This window comes from Gossypium hirsutum, chromosome D11 (assembly GCF_007990345.1).
Source record: "Gossypium hirsutum isolate 1008001.06 chromosome D11, Gossypium_hirsutum_v2.1, whole genome shotgun sequence".
NCBI classification, from domain to species: Eukaryota; Viridiplantae; Streptophyta; class Magnoliopsida; order Malvales; family Malvaceae; genus Gossypium; species Gossypium hirsutum.
In genome coordinates, this window is record NC_053447.1 from 47043525 (window position 1) to 47062443 (window position 18919).

The 18919-nt window shown below is 30.4% G+C and overlaps 1 protein-coding gene across 1 annotated transcript; it reads right to left on the minus strand.

Moving 5' to 3' along the window:
• Window positions 1-15868: 15868 nt before the first annotated feature.
• On the minus strand, window positions 15869-16776 carry LOC107913590 (cell wall / vacuolar inhibitor of fructosidase 2). The gene has a single exon (XM_016842224.2). The coding sequence runs from the start codon at window positions 16606-16608 to the stop codon at window positions 16081-16083; it is 528 nt and encodes a 175-aa protein (XP_016697713.1). The 5' UTR covers window positions 16609-16776; the 3' UTR covers window positions 15869-16080.
• Between the last annotated feature and the right edge of the window lie 2143 nt (window positions 16777-18919).

Here is an 18919-nt window from a genome sequence, read left to right on the forward strand (position 1 = left end):
CTTTAAGTCATCTTTCATTGACCAAGCTGTTTTCTACGAAACAAACATAGGAAAATGCAAAAAACATTTTCCGTAAAACCTTTTACATGTAAACAAACGGACCTTTAATATTTCTACATTCAGCGAATTCACAATGACCACTTAATTTCATTTCATTTTTGAACTTTAATTATTTAATAAATTAAACAATATTTCAAAAACCATAAATTAATTTTCCAGGTCATTTTCCATTTAGTGAGAAAACCACATTCATTTCCAAATGTTTCTTGTTTATCCAACTTTATCGTTTATATCTATTTCTGCTCATTTGATTCAACATCAAATTAATTTTCAATTTCAATGAGCTAGCGGAGGGACCGGTTGGATATTGGTGTGTCGTTGAAAGCACAAAAAATAGCCTAACCCTATGAAATAACGAAAAAGAATAGTATAAGGGAAGTAGGGTCAAATCTTCAGGGACTAGATTTAGACAGCTTCTTGTTCCTCGAGATCTCGAGCATAGTTGTGCCCAAGAAAAAGCGGCGTACCTGGAAAAAAATAGAATTAAAAATATAGAGGGGATGAAATTGTATAAATTGAAATCGAAATTGTAAAGAGAAAGAAAAAGAGAGTTTTTTATTGAGAGATTCCAACCTCTGGTTATCTCGATCCTCCTTGGGTTCAATCCTAGGCTTTAGGTGATTCTTCTCATCACAGAATAAGCCAGTTATAGTGGAAGAGGACGCCTATGACCACCAGCTTCACTTAGATTTTTTACTTTCAATTTAGAGGAACCTAACTCTAGCCAACTGTCACTTTCGTGGGACCGTCTTACACTAGATCATCACTTCTTAATGGCGAATGCCACGACATTTTGTCTCTTGGGCTCGACAACCACTGGCGCAGTAAGCTAACAAATCGACTGTGCAACCTTCCCAAAACATACAAAGCGACACCTTTGCACAAGATGAAAAGATCACTTTTGGAAGGACATGGACAGAAGCGTCAGTCTCATAATGCAGAGAAATGATGAATACTCGTTGAGAAGGCTAATTCCAATTCTAAGCCTCATGAACCTTTTCTGGGGAATCTCAACAACCTTTGGCTAGATGAGTTAGTGGCTCATGCTTTTTGGGAAAAAAAGAAATAAGTTTAATCAAATGGAATTTTATTTAATAATAGAAGGGAAAAAAAGCTAATAGCTTTAGGGAGATGAAGTTTTTATAGAAAAGATGAGTCTATATTTATGTCACTCTATCCCCTATTTATAGTTCATAGAAAACTTAGTTTGTTCCTATTTAAACTCTAAAATATAAATAAAGATATAAGCTAAAATTAAATCTAAATAATAATTCTAACAATAATTCTAATAAAATTCAAATTTAAATAGAGTTTTATGTTTATAAATCTCTTCTTTGAATTTTTGCCCCCAAGTCTTTCACACTTTGTATTTTTGGCACCACTTCTTTCCTATTTCGCATGCTAGCCCATTTTATTTTTGGCACCACTTATTTCCTATCTCGCATACTAGCCCATTTTATCTTTAAATTCACGCTTTTTCCCCCAAGTTTCCTTTTTCTTTCAATTTAGTCCTTACAAGATAAAAAACCATAAAAAATATAAATTAGTAGAATCATACTCAAAATATATATGCAATTAACACATAAAAGTATGTCATTTTAGTGTATTATCAAACATATGTAATTAGGGGTCAAATGATTTATAATTAAGTTGTCACACCCCAAAATAAGGCCTAAGAATTTTAGGGGTATTTTAGGAGTTTTAGCCTTTGAGTGTTCAAAATTTTGTGACATGACATACCGGTAATGTTTTCAATTATGATTTTTAGAAAATTAAATCAATTTCTGAAAATGACTTTTAAATACCTTTAATTTTGAAAATAGGATTGATTTATAAAAGAGTCAAATGTGTGAGTCTTTATGAAGCAATTAAACTAAAATTTGAAATCCAAGCTAAATAATCTCTCTTCACCAAGTTATTTCATGTAAAAACTACCCAAAATTTGTGTTTGTCATCCCTTGATTCTCTCTTACTGTCTAATCAATTTTGAACTCCAAATATTAATTCTTTTTTATTTCTATCATCTCTTAAGTTATAAACCTTTATAAAAACCAATAAAATCACCCAAAAACTTCATCATCTAATCTTCTCTAAACGTGGGTTTTTTCGGATTTGCATCAAAGCTCATTTTTCTTCCATCGAAGGTAACCAGTCGAAATTTTATGAGTTTTAAATGATATCTAGTCCCTTAAACTGAATTTGTAGCCATTGAAACACATGTTTAAATTAAAAGTTGAAAATTGGGTCGTTTAATGGTGGATTTTGGCATTTTGCATAAAAACATGGTTTCAAAGTGTTTTTTAACTTGTTTTAACATGATTAGATGGTTTCTAAACTTACATTGAAGTTTTGTTAAAGAATTCTTGAGTTTTAATAAATTTTCAGAAAATAGCCACAAAACATGTCGAAAAAGTCGATATCATGAATTGAGTAGTTTTGTGTAGTTTAAAGGTTGAGAATTAGTCATAGGTGAATTATAAGATGAACAAAATTGGTTTGGGGAGAAAAGATTAAGTATAGACCGAGATATTCAAATTTAAAGTTTGCCATGTTAAAGGTTTCGGTTACGTGAGAACTTAGTTTAGGCCTATGCTTTGTATGCTTGTAATGAGTCCTTGATTGATTTTTGGATGTATTATTTTGTGAATTTATAGTGTTGAAGTTTCGGATTCGATAGAACCTTCTATGGGTAGAGATAAAGGCAAGGAAAAGCTAGTTTGAGCTTTCGGCTTTTTGGCGAAAGCGTAATTGGTGAGTGTTTGGAATAATTTCTTGTGTGCACGATTCAATGCATTATTTGGGAGTTTAGTAGTAGCTTAAACCCTACTCTAAATTTCGATTGTAAGCTTTCATATACCTATGTTATCTTGTGAATAAAGTACTTATGTGTTTGTGAATACGTGAGTTGAGATGAGATACCATAATGTGTGATATGTGGATTATGATAATTGTTGTTAAAGTGAACATATGCACATGTTATGTATATGTTAAATGTCAGTGACAAGTTTTGCTAAAGATGCAAATATGCAGTGATTGTACACGGATAATCGATAAGTGATATGTGTTTGATTTCGAATATTTTGGCCTTGTGATTATTGAAATCATTAGATATAGTTGGCACGCCATAGGATTGTGAGTACTCACCTATATGTACAGTGATTTTGGTTGTCAATGCCCTAGGATATGTTGGAGGGATAAGGGAATGTGAACTAAGCTCCATTCAACAGGACATGTAACGGGAAATAAGGAGAATGTTAGCTTTATGCTTCACTTTTGGGACATGTTTGACTCTATGAGTTTATGTTTGGTGTGTTAAAGATTTGCGTATACGATGAGTGATGAGAGAACTCACTTTTATGTTTCATAGCTTAAGTGTCAAATTATCTTAAAATTTATATATTTGTAATGTGATGTATGCCTAAATGAGTATGTGACCATTATGCAATTTATCTATAAAGATGTTTCGAATATTGTGATATATGCTTGAATGTTAGGTGATTATATGTGTAATAGGATATATGCTTAAAAGTGAACATGTTTACCATGTAAAATAACTAATAATAATGCACAAGTATATTATGAAATTAAAGTTGGAACTGTTAAGGTTATGCTACATGGTTGTTTCATTAATGCTTGATGAACTGTTTGCATGGTAGTTGTTCTAGGCATTCACTGAGCTTGTTAAGCTCACTCACTCCCTTCTTTAACAATTGCAAATTAGTTGTGTGCTGGTGTGAGCGGTGTAGTTTCCAAAAGGTGATCTAAGCAAGACTTTTGCATTATTTCTTAGGTGTTATATATTTATTTACGTTTTGGGGAAAAAGGCAATGTGGTAGATTTGTCTATAGCCTTGTTAACTTCTAGATATTTTGTTGGTTTTTGGTTCGATTTATCAGGATTACATGTTATTAGTATGGTTGAGTTTATGAATATGAGAATGGATTGACGTTACTTGCTTGAACATGATTTTGTGATATTGAATTGCTAATTAGGTCGTTGAATGATTATTTTTTGAAGTAATTGATGTAAGATGTTTAGGAACTAAATTGGAATGGATTATTTACTCATATATGCTACATTTTTGAGGTCTGGAGTAGAGGTATCGATAATCGAGTTTTAAATTTATACCTCTATGTTTTGAAACGTGTAGAAAGTCAGAATAGAGATTTGGTATCGATACCTTGGCCCGAGTATCGATTCTCATGGTGTAATTATCAATACCTTAAGAAAGGTACCAATATTTTTTGATGTTTTGAAATTTGGCGAGAAATAGTATGCTAGTTTGGTATAGATTTTCCAGGTGGTATCGATACCATTTAAAGGACATATCGATACCAAAGAGGCGGTATCGATACCTACGTAATATTTATGGAAAAATTTACGAAGTGGTCCCAATGCTCGAGATATGTACATTTTATGTTTTTTTTGTCATATTAGTATGATTAAACGCTAAACTAAGCTTGCATGACTTGATATTATCATAAATGCAAAAATAATTAAAGTAAAATGAAACTACATGTATTTCAACTCTGATAATTACAATAACGTCGATGTGAGACAGTGGTGTGGCATCTCAGTATTCGGCCTGGCATCAGAGCTCTAGGTTCAATAACTCTCAAACCTAAGTGATTATTATGTGTTAGGAGTTTCGAAAGTCATGATTCTAAATTTCCCTATTTTCTTGGAATTACTGATATATCTCTGTTTGAACTGCATGTGATTGTTTGAAATCTTCTCATCAAATTGCACGTGGAGTAGGAACGGGAACACATTGCCTTTAATCCCAAAGTTTGCTTGTAGGAACAAAACTTGGATCATCTCCTTGCCACTTACACCATTTGTTTATTTCTTTGTGTGTATGTTAGATTATTAGATATGCCTCCTAGACGTGTGAATGTGAGAGCTAATGCTCAAGATTTGTCTTTAATTTTGAAAATAGGATTGATTTGTAAAAGAGTCAAAATTGTGAGTCTTTATAAAGCAATTAAACCAAAATTTAAAATCCAAGCTAAATAATCTCTCTTCACTAAGTTAATTCATGTAAAAACTACCCAAAATTTGTGTTTGTCGTCCCTTGATTCTGTCTTGCTATTTCAATCAATTTTGAACTCCAAATCCTAATTCCTTTTGATTTCTATCATCTCTTAAGTTATAAACCTATATAAAAACCAAGAAAATCAACCAAAAACTTCATCATCTACATCATCTTCTCCAAACATGGCTTTTTCTAGATTTGCGTCAAAGCTCATTTTTCTTCCATCGAAGGTAACCATTCAACTTACTATGAGTTTTAAATGATATCTAGTCCCTTAAACTAAATTTGTAGCCATTGAAACACATGTTTTAAATAAAATCCAAAAATTGGGTCGTTAATGGTGGATTTTGGTATTTTGCATAAAATTGTGGTTTCAAAGTGTTTTTCAACTTGTTTTAACATGATTAGAGGGTTTCTAAAATTACTTTTAATTTTTTCTAAATAATTCTTGAGTTTTAATAAATTTTCAAAAAATAGACATAAAACATGTCGAAAAAGTCGATATCATGAATTGAGTAGTTTTGTGTAGTTTAAAGGTTGAAAATTAATTGTAGGTGAATTATAAGATGAACATAATTGGTTTTAGGAGAAAAGATTAAGTTTAGACTGAGATATTCGGATTTAAAGTTTGCCATGTTAAAGGTTTCGATTACGTGAGAAGTTAGTTTAGGCTTATGCTTTGCATGCTTGTAATGAGTCCTTGACTGATTTTTGGATGTATTATTGTGTGAATTTATTGTGTTGAAGTTTCAGATTTGATAGAACCTTCTACGGGTACAAATAAAGGCAAGGAAAAGCTAGTTTGAGCTTTTGGCTTTTCGGCGAAAATGTAATTGGTGAGTGTTTGGAATAATTGCTTGTGGAAGCTTTCTTATACCTATGTTATCTTGTGAATAAAGTGCTTATGTGTTTGTGAATATGTGAATAGAGATGTGATGCCATAACGTGTGATATGTGGACTATGATAAATGTTGTGAAAGTGAAAATATGTACATGTTAAATGTTAGCGATAGTGTCTTGCTAAAGACGCAAATATGCAGTGGTTGTGCACGGATAATCGGTAAGTGATATGTGTTTGCTTTCAGATATTTTAGCCTTGTGATTATTGAAACTATTGGATATAGTTAGCATGCCATGGATTGTGAGTACTCACCTATTGTACAGTGATTTTGGGCATTGAGGCCTTGGGACATGTTGGAGGGATAAGGGTATGTGAGCTAAGCTTCATTCAATGGGACATGTGAGGGGAAATAAGGAGAGTGTTAGCTTTATGCTTCACTTTTGGGACATGTTTGACTCTATTAGGCTATGTTTGGTGTGTTGGAGATCCATGTATCCAATGAGTGATGATAGAGCTCACTTTTATGTTTCATAGATCAATTGCCAAATTATCTTGAAATGGATATATGTGTAACATGATGTATGCCTAAATGAGTATGTGACCTTGATTCAATTTATCTATAAAGATGCTTTGAATGTTGTGATATATGCTTGAATGTTAGGTGATTATATGTGTAATAGGATATATGCTTAAAAGAGAATATGTTTACCATGTAAAAGAACTAATAATAATGCACGAGTAAGTATATTACGACACTAAAGTTGGAACTGTTAAGGTTATCCTATATGGTTGCTTCATTAATGCTTGATGATCTGTTTGCATGGTAGTTGTTTAGGCATTCACTGAGCTTGTTAAGCTCACTCACTCTCTTCTTTAACCATTGCAGATTAGTTGTGTACCAGTGTGAGCGGTGTGGTTTCCGAGAGGTGATCCAAGTAACACTTTTGCATTATTTCGTAAGGGTTGTATACTTATTTACGTTTTGGGGGAAAAGGCAATGTGGTAGACTTTTTTATAGCCTTTTTATCTTCTAGACATTTTGCTAGTTTTTGGTTCGATTTATGAGGATTACATGTTATTATTATGCTTGAGTTCATGAACATGATAATGGATTGACGTTACTTGCTCCAACACGATTTTGCGATATTGAACTGCTAATTAGGCCATTGAATGATCATTTGTCGAATTAATTGATGTAAGATGTTTAGGAACTAAATTGGAATGGATTATTTGCTCATATATGCTTCATCTTTGAGGTTTAGAGCAGAGGTATCGATAATCGAGTTTTAAAATCATTACCTCTGTGTTTTGAAATGTGCAGGAAGTCAGAATGGAGATTTGGTATCGATACCTTGCGAAAGGTACCAATATTTTTCGATGTTTTGAAATTTGGTGAGAAACTATATGCTAGTTTGGTATTGATTTTCCAGTTGGTATCAATACCACTTAAAGGAAATATCGATACCAAAGAGGTAGTATCGATACCTACGTAACATCTATGGAAAATTTTGCTAAGTGGTCCCAACGCTTGAGATATGTTCATTTTATGTTTGTTTGTCATATGTTAGTATGATTAAACACTAAACTAAGATTGCATGACTTGATATTCTAATAAATGCAAGAATAATTAAAGTAAAATGAAACTGCATGTATTTTAACTTTGATAATTACAATGAAATCGACGTGAGACGGTGGTGTGGTATCTCGGTATTCGACCTGACATCCAAGTCGGGTATGTGGTGTTACATAAGTTCTATCTTTTTTCCTATTAATTATAAATTGATTTAATCAAGAATTCATTTGACTATAGTAGCGTGACTAAGCTCTCCCTAATTGTAACATCCCATACTTGATACGATTGCCGGACTCGAGCTACGAGATGCTACGAATAACTATGGAACAATGACATGAAATTTAAAACATTTAATCATCTTATAAATACACACATTAATTATTAAGAATAAACACGAAACTAAATCGAGTTTCTAAATACAATACATTAGATTCAAGCGTGAAAAATGACCAAACTGTAAATTTTCCAAAACTTTGAACTAAGTATTGATACCAAAGAAATAAGTATCGATATTTTTGTGATAAGTATCGATACCAAAATCAATATCGATACCATTTTCTCATTCTGTAATTTGAAAACACTATTCATTTGGTCAAGTATCAATACATTGGTCCTTGTTATCGATACTTTTATTTAGTGTTCAAAACTTACAAGTTTGAAAATTCATTTCATCTCCAAACCTATATTCTAATTCATAGATACAAATACGTACACATATGACCTATATAAAACTCACTTAATCCATTACAAACATGTCATAATTCAATCATGATTTATTAACTATCTTATCTATTACAATTAATAACTAAGTATGCAATTAGATACCATTATCTTTATACTAACCAATATTCCATCTGGAACCATCACAACAAATTCAAACATAAAACCAATTGTACATTCAAGCAATTTAATTAAAAATGCCATCATCATACGAAACTTATTTCATCATCAATAAGGTTCAAAATCCAATTACCAAAATCACTCATTCATGCTACTTAACAAAGACAAATATACTCACTTCCAACACCACAAGTTACCAATACCAAATGACCATTTCCATATCAATACACAAGTAAGATATCAAAACAAATCATGCCTACCATTCAAATGACACAAAACACATTCAAACCAAATAAGATCAACATGATAATTTTACTATTTAAGCTACATTGATAACAAGATCATCTGAAACACAAGCTTACATCATATACCAACATTCACTTATTTACATATTTAACTAAAAATTTAAATTTGACAATTTCAAAACCCTATATACATGCCACAAACTGAAATAACCAAGTCAAAAATACCGAAACAAAAGCTTGATAGTGTGAGCCACTGCCCGACCAATTCTGCAAAACGAAAACTATAGAAAATAGTAATTATAAGAGTAAGCTTATATAGCTTAGTAAGTTCATAATTACTTAATCAAAATTCTTACCTCAGTTTACAATTAAGTAAACAATTATACCTAATTTAATACATATTTCCTATCAAGACATTTACAACAATAAAGTGAGCATTTCACATATCATTTGCATAACCTCTCAATCATTTAGTTAGGAAAGATTCAACATATAAATCGTATTAACCAATTGCTCATGCCAATTCATATTCATATCCAAGTTCTTTTATACACACAAATTTGTCACCAATATTGAATTTATCAACTAAACATTTGATACATATAACTTTCCAGTCGCTTTAATATTGTTTCAAACAACTCTTAAACACATAATTATTAATTATTTAATTTTATCACTTAGCATTTCAATATTCATATAAACGTATCATCTCCAAATAAATATGAATATAATGGATTTTCTTTTTTCATCATATGGACCGATGAACTATAATAAATAGATATAGATACATGGGTAACTACATCACACTAGAATGCTTGTAAGAGCTCAAACTACAACACACCAGAGCACCGTAGTGCAAAGCCCATAGGTATCATGTAATCAGTATCAATACATCCCTCCACCACACTAGTATAACTCGATAATCTGCAACAAATATTGGATTCTAGTATAATCAATAATATCTCTATACAATCACATAAATCCCGTACAGCGTGCAAATAACTCTATTGACATGCCAATCATATCTTAATCGTTTACTATGTTCAAACGAACACTTTAACTGAATTCATCACATTAACTAATCAGAGGCACTTCTATAATATTCGTACACACACTATAATTCCATTACATCCATTTCAAGATCATATAATTCATATTTCACAATCATTCATCAATTTCCAATTAAATACTCTTTCACCTTATACTTAATTCTAAACAATTTAACACTACAATACGGTAGTAACTATTCAACCACATATCAATTTTATTTAATTCAAAATATCATGAATTATAAATATATACATATACTTTCATCACATTTCAAGTAAATCTTACTCACCTTACATTCAACCTTAAATAGTTAATATTCTTAATTCCATATTAAGAATTCAATAAAAAAATAATTAATTAATTCATACAACATATAACATGAACATATAAACATATATCAAACTACAACACACCAAAGCACCGTAGTGCAAAGCCCGTAGGTATCATGTAATCAATATTAATACATCCCTCTTCTTTTGTTATCCTCTGTATGATTCAATTCTTGATCTATATAATGACTAAATTTAATATATCAAATTCAAATACATATTCAACTTATTTTTATGCATGTGACCCTTAATTTTTCATTATTTACACATTTTCTTGAACTTTTATATTTCTCACAATTTAGTCCTTAAACGTAAAATTTCTAATTTAAAAAAAAATTCTCAAATACCCAATGCTAGCTGAACTTATTTCTATTTTAATACAATCTAAAATTATTCACAATTCACAAAAATTCTATGTCAATTTTAATATTTTATCAAATTAATCCTTTAACTAAAAATTAACTAAAATCACTTTACAATATAGTTCTAAAAGAATCAAGACTACAAATTCATCATTTAACATAAAAAATAACTAAGATTCATTAATGGCAAAATCTAAAGTCTTTAAAAATTTAAAAAACGGAGATACAAATTAATTGAACCTAGTTGCAACAATTTTAAAAACATAAAAATTACAAGAAACAAATTAAGAGATGATAACAAGTAGATAAGGATTGCCGAAAGCTTAAAGGAAACTCCCATGGAGCATTCGGTTCCAAAATAGAAGAAAAATGATGGAAATTCACTTATGTTTTATTTTATTATGTTTTCATTATTATATTATTTTTTTATTTTTTACATTAAAAATAATGAATAAAATGCATAAAAATTACCAACAATCCGTCCCAGTAAGTAAGAATGGTTTATTTACCACATATTTCCTTCCACTTATGCTAACTATGCCATTTAATCATTAAAATTCAATAGCAATTAGGTTTTACATCTTTTACGATTTAGTTCTTTTTAATTAATTGACTAATCAAACATTAAAATTTCTAAACCAAACCTTCACATATCAAAATAATAACCCCATAAATATTTAATAAAAATATTTATGAGCTCGATTTACAGAAACGAGGTCTTAATACCTCATTTTCCTAAACCACTTGACTTTCTGGACAACCACTTATGCTTCACCATTAATTCAGTTAGCTAAAATTCATCAAATCAAAAGTTAATTTAAAACCATAATTCACTTGTATAATTTTAGATACTAACTATTACAGGCTTAATCATCAGATTTTTCGTCTCGAAACCACTATGTTCGACACTACTGAAATCGAGTTGTTACACTAATGACATACCATTATGAAAGCAACTCGATCAGTGCTCGTTCAATGACCTTGTCATAAATGTGTTACCCTCATAAGGTATACTTAATCTATTTGGGATAAATCCGCTCTCCCAATATGATCCTATTTTATCTCATGGTAACCATTACAGCTTTTTTCATAACAAGTCAATTACTATAAAATAGTAATTAAGTCATTCATCACAAAAAAAAACGACGCATAGCCATGTTTGATTTCATCTATCATGTAATTCCAACGTGTAACACCCTCTACCTCACTCGAATCACTGTGTAACGCCCCAAAATTTTAATGTTTGACTGTTAGATTTCATCGTAAGTAAATCTCTGTATCTATGGTTCTATGCTCTGCTTATGTGATTGAGGTCAGAAGTTCGAGTTGTATCCTTAAGAATTTTATTATTTTAATTTAAGTTAAATGTTATCTTAGAATGGCCTATTTAAGTTGAATTCAGCGTAAATTTGTGTCAAGAATGAGCCTACTGGTTCCTTGGTTAAACATCTGTATTCTGTTAGGTCCCGTGTTCAATAAGAATTTTTTTCCAAATGCTAGAAATCTACTTGGAAGTTAAAAAGTTAATTAACATTAGTCTTTTTTCTTTTCTTTTAGTTTTATTTTCATTCTTTCTTCATTACTTTTGTTTTTTTTTTGTTTTTTTTTTGTTTCTTTAATTTTTGCTAATCGTGGTCTTGAGGGATATGGGATTAAGTGAGTTTTGCTATTAGTCGTTGGCTGAAAGGCTATCGAGTAAGTAATTGTCCATTTGTGTGTTTCTGCGGTTTTCTTTCATTTCTGTAATGTGGTTTGAATTGGGTATTCTGTGAGAGGTGGGAATTCCTAATAGACGATCGTTTGTTTCTCTAATATGAGGGAATATTGGCAGTAAGGAATAGCAACATGACAATTTTCGTGATTTTCGCTGAAGTTTGGGTGAGTTTGGGTTTGTTGAAAGTTTCGTGTCAAAACTTTTGACATAGGCATTATGTTAGTAATCAGGAAATTTTGTCGGTTAAATGGCTAAATTGTGTACCTGAATGGTTGTTTTAGGCTTCGAGGATCCTTTGCCTTGTTGTTACTTCGAAATCTCTTTAGGTGTGTACCAAAAACTTCATTTTTCGTGAATTTGGTCACCAGAAAACATGGTTGTTTATGCCACATAGCCAAACACATGGGCGTGTGCCTAAGCCGTGTCCGCCACATGGCCATGTGACAGGCCGTATGTGTGGCCCTGTAACTCATTGTTCATCTATTTGCAGCAACACGAGCAAGGCACACGGGTGTGTCTGGCCATGTTAGTGCAGGGTTCACACAAGCAAAGGACACGGGCGTTTGTCTAGGCATGTAACTCACTATTTGTGACTTAGGACCACACGGGTAAGCACACAAGCGTGTGCCCAGGCCATGTGAGTCATACGGGCAAGGACATGGGTGTGTGTCCAGGCCGTGTAACTCTCTGTTTACATTTCAAAACCAAACGGGTAGATGACATGGGCGTGTGCCCAGGCCGTGTGAGCCATACAGACAAGGACATGGGCGTGTGTCCAGGTTGTGTGACATGTAAAAAGGGCCCGAACCCCGTTTTGAGGCCGTAAATGTTACCCAAGACTGATATTGGCTTCCCCATTGTATGAATGACCTAAATTAACTGAATAAGAACTCCCTAAGACTGTATGATAGATGTATGAATACCAAAACTGTAGGTGTACTATGATACTTAATCTGATACTGAATTGTGTTATCTACTTGTGAAACAATTTAGAATAACTGAATTCTTATTGTGAATATCTGTACTCTGCATCTACATGGGTTAGGATATTGTGAAAAAGAAAGTAATCTGCTCTAAATTAGTGGCTAAGCCACCATGTGTATAATTCTGATCCTGGCACTTTGTTGTATTATGATCTAGTAGCTAAGCTACGTTTTTGTAAAGGTGTCAAACAGACACTCTATGGTGTGTAGGGTTGCCTGGGCATTGAACACCCTTAACAGTGTGTAGGGATGGCCGAAGATGGTGTGTAGTAGATGGGGTTAGAAATATCTGCATTTGAATCTAATTTGTACTGTACATGAAATTGAAATTGTTTCTACATCTATAATTAATCTGTCTCAAATCTAAACTGGAATTGCTTCTGTTACCAAATTGAATCTTCAAATTTGGAATCTATTTGATAAATGTGTTTTAGTTGAACAAACTTCTTTTACACATTGAGTTCAGAACTCACCTTGTTATTAACTGAATTTCAGATGGATCTTAGAATTGAATGGGTCGGCACTGTGAAAGCTCGATTAAGCTTTTATCTTTCATTTAAATACTACTATTAGGACTCTTAACCAAATCACGTTATAGAACCCACTTTGCACTATGTTCAAGCAAACCGGCGTACTACACCTTTAGCGGTAACTCTCATAAGGCGTACTCTTCGTTTTTCGTACTCTTCGTTTTTCATACTCTTTCTTCAGTTGAAATATAACCCAAACTGAAATCCTGAGATATTTCTACGGGCGGATACTTTATGCGCCAACCTTAGTTCGCCAGAAGTTTTTAAAATGGCAGACTATGTTACTATAGGACACCAAAATAGGTAATCTTCACATCTATTCACCTTCCTCTTGGATCCACCAATTTTGGGATGTGACATAATGAGAGAATATCATTTACCTATATGTTGGGCTATGAATTTCACTATTGTGAATGATGCTAAATACTACAGAAATTGTATACACAACGCACAAACTTTCGGTTTCTTATCTATTTGAACTCGGGCTTTTACTTACATTAAAGTATACGAGTTACGCATACGTAGTCCATCATCCACTCCGGATTAAGGTATGCCACACTTTGAATGTCACAAGTGAATAAATCCATAAACAAATTTAGGATCTATTCTTCTTAGGTTTAGTCCAATATATTGTCAATCACAGTTATGTCTCTATCTTCTGTGAGTCATCCGCTCCGATGCCCAGGACAATGCATCTCCCTAATTGGACTTGATAGACAACATATTAGTCTTTCAATTAGTTTGCTCATTTTTTATTAGACTAAGAACATGTTTAGGTTCGTCTACTAATATAAGTTATCTTTCCATATTACGATCCAACCATGTAATACCTCTTATAATTAGTTTAAACATTAGACAACCAGTGAGCCAATATTTTTTTTGCATGCAAAAACCACATGAGGACATTATTCAAATTATATTAATGTAATCCATAAATTATTTTATTAACCAATTTGTTCAAAAAAATTACAAGTTTACAAACGAATATACTACACTTAGGGTACCAAATCCAACAGGTTTTACCCTGGCTGCACCTTACAATAAGTATATCATGTAGGTTTCACTAAGGAGATTTTTTTTAAAAGGACAACTAGTCATTATGTTAGTCGTTGTGATTAACCTATGATGACTGATATGTAGTACATATTTATGATAGGTGTTAAGTTTATGGTTATGCACTTAAGATTATTCTAGTTAAGTAACATCCCACGAAACTTTACTTAAGTTAGAATAATGGTCAAACGTGAAATGATTATTAATATATTTGAATGCTTATGTTGTTTTTAAAATTAAAAAGAAAAGTTATTTTTTCATGAAATCTCCTTAGTTTGTTTTTTTTATAAATTTAAAAAAAGTTGGAAAAATTTTATATTTTTTTGAAACTTTGGAATTTTAATTATTTTTTTAATTTTTATTTTTTTTATTTTTTAAATATCTTCTTAGTGATTTTTTAGTTGACAATTTTTTATTAAAATTATTAAAATTTGTAAGTTATATGGTATCATTTACGGAAAAAATTGTAAAAAAAATTCTTTAATAGAATTTTTGTATTTTTAAAATATTAATTTTTTTTAATTTTTTTAATTTAAATTAAATTTCAAAAATTACACTTTTGTTTAGAAGGATCAATTTTCTCATTTTTAAAATTAAAAAAGACCTAAGTGTTATTTACAATTTTTTAAATTTATATATAAAAAAAACATTTGAATTTGAATTTAGATTTCAAAATTTTCAAATTTAAATTCATATTTTTTATAGACTTTTTTGTTTGGAACAATTAAATGCTTCAAATTCAATATTATGATTTTATACTTGGATTCAAATAAAAATTTTCTCATATTTTAAGCTCAACTTCCAATAATTAAAACTCGCTAAAACACTAAAGAAAAAAAACGCTACATGAATAGACAAATGTGAAATTCTACATAAAAACAAATTATTTAAAAGTTATATAAATATGTGTTACCTTTAATTCAATTATAACACAAAAAAAAACTAAGACAGTCAATACAAATAAAAAAAATCCAGGATTGAAAGGTAATTTTTAATATGTTTCTCTAAGATATATACACAACTCAGGTTGATTATCATGTACAATTAAAAAATGACAAGGGAAAATGTGACCTGAAAATAAATTTTTTAACATCGGAATTTCAAATTTTAGAATTACGATACCTAAAATTGATGTTAAATATGTCAATCTAAATTCAAATATTTTATTTGATCCAACAAACGAATATGGATTTGCCAGTTTTCTTTTCCTCTAAGATTGCAAGCAGGCAAACCTATATCAATAACAATAATAATGAGATCAAAAACCTAGCTTCCATATACTTTGGGAAACTAGATTCCATATTATTCAAAGCTATAAATAGCAACCAAATTTAAAAAAAAACAACAACAACAAAAAATAAAAAAACGATTAGCAATACACACTTTTTTGTTCAAGCATTAACAATAAACACAAACAAAACAAAACTAGTTATTCGCATGGAAAATTTCTGAGAAACCCAAAAAGTTAAGAAGCAAGATGATCAACAATGCCTAATATCACATCACAAATATGCTTCAAACCATCTTCTCTACGTGCAATTTGTTGCGGATAAACCAATCTCGGGTACCTTCTAAACGCGTTATGGCAAGCATTTGGATAGTCCGCAGCTGCCATTATATGCATGTAGACATAATCATATAACTCCGAGTCGAAATCTTGAACGGAATCTTGAAGAGCATCGGCAGCGTGAGCATACTTGTCAGAGCATTCTTTCAATACTTTCCTCATGATTGTGTCATTTTTGGTAGTAAGTAATTGGGATGATAAGAGGGTCGATGTGGCCGTGGCATTAGCCATTCCGACTCCCACCATGATCATAGCCAAGCCCTTTGTGTCCGAATTGGCGCTAGTCGGATCGGATTTGAGGGAGGAGACACAAAGGTCATAGTACTTGGTGGTTTTGCAAGTTTTTTGGATCAAACCAGCATCTCCATTCACTAAGGTTAATGCTAGGGAGATAATGATATTGAAAATGAAAAAAGAAGGGCCCATTTGAAATCAAGGGAGAGTTGAGGAAGAGGGTGAATTTTATTTTAATGAAGCAAAGAGCAGGAGATATGGGATGGTTCAATGAATTGATAGGGCGGAGGCTTTGTTTGGCAGCAGGCCAACTGCCAAAAATTTGGGGTCACGGGATCCATATAATCAGCCTCCTCGACCATCTCCATTTCCAATGTAATTTGTATCGAGTTTTCTGTATTAAGAAGCCGCATCACGTCTCAAAGAATCTGGACCCAACAATAATTGCACCTTTGTAAGGATTCCAAGCTGCTCCAAAATAGATTTAATAATTCCTTTATTACTTTATTTATGCATTTTAATTATACTTAACAGATTATAATATATTTTTGTCTTGTTTTTAATTACTATAGTTAGTATAAAGTAAAATTTATTATTCAAATTGTTGAACATAATTAAAAAATATTAATTTCTTTAACAATTCAAATATTGTAATAATAAAACTTTTAAACATAATTAAAACATTTTTACCATGTTGAGATTACAATATAATTTTTTATATAATTAATACAAAACGAATTTATTCAAAATAATACATAATGAACATAAATAACATATATAAATTATTTTTATTATTCAAAGATAATTCTAATAATTATTAAAGAATTTGCTCTAACTATAAAAAAATAATATATTATAAATTAAACTATTCGCTATTCATTTTTTTTCTTTTCTTAATAGTGAATAAATTGACCATTATAGTTCATAATATAATTAATATAATTATAATATATTGGAATAGGTTATATAAGTATATTATTCACAAAATTTTATATATGAAATACAAACTTACCTATTTTATAAATAATTATAATTTATTATTTACAACTAAAGTAATATAATTTTTATCCTTTTTTGGTTAATAAAAACTTAATAATTTAAATATAAATTAATTCAATATAAAATTTAAGTTATATATTTGTATATAATTTCATTTAATAAAAGTTTAATAAATTTTTTTAATTGAATCAAATTATTGTTTATAAATATAATAATTTTTTATAAATTTATTCAACCAAATATTTTAGTGCAATTATTTTTTTATAAAAGTGATAAAACTTATAAAAATAAAAAATATTTAAATGACAAACTCAACAATCTAATAAATAATAATGGTTCAAATTTTTTTTTCTAAATTTATACTTATAATATTATAGATTTTAACTAAAATATAGGTAAACTACACATGTCATTCAACTCTGCTTGTATATTTTTTCATTCGTCTATAAAAATTTATAATATGAACACTCAAATTAATTGTGTTTGCCATATTTTGGTTCAATTATGTTAACAGTAGTTAATTTTGTAATTGGGAGACGATGCAACAGTTTTAAAATTTACGTAATGTAAATTTAACTTTCAACATTTAAATATTAATCATTTTTTCTTCTTTTCTTTTTCTCCCTATATCTTCCTTTTCCACTGAAATTTTCCTTTCTTCTTACTCGCCCAAACCTCGTTGTCGTCGTCTTTACCAGCACCGTGTCAGTGCCTTTTCCTGGAATCAATGGCATTAACAACTAATTTTAACTATTTCCTTAAAGAAAATGCGTTCAAAACTTAGACGTTTTCATATCTCTACTTTATAAAGCTCCAAGCCAGTCCCTTCCTTTCATTATGCTCTCACTACTCTACTTTATAAAATATATATATAATTTACTGACCCAAGTAAACCCGGGTTTTAACTTGCTTTGGAGTCTCCTTTTGTATTGAGTTATTCTTGGGTGAAATACATTCATCTTATTTCTATTTTTATTAGTATAATAATAAATTTAATTCTCAATTTTTATACATTTTATCAATTTGGTTCAGATTTAATAAGTTTAACTTTAATATTTATACTTTTTTTTAATTTAGTCTCAATTCTAAAATTCAAAAACATAATTATAAAAAATTCAAAAACATATTCTTATAAAAATAAAAAATATAAAAAAATCAATAAATACATAAATTTTCAAAAAAATAAAAAATTATAATTATTTACAATAAAAAACAAAAAAAATACATATAAATAACACATGGGTAAACTACAAAAATAGGTCACTCTTGTTTGCCTTAGATTACATTTTAATCACTTATGTTTAAAATGTTACATTTTAGTCACTTGTGTTATCAGTTTGTTACGAAGTTATCTGTAGCCTCCCTAACCTGGCCTAGACGTTATGGCTAGATTGAGAAGGCTACATGAGCCACCAAAATGGCTAAGCTAACTTACGTTACTTTTGAAGACTTTAAATAAACTTTTTTAGAGAAAAACCGTATTTGCACTTTAAGTTAGTTTAAA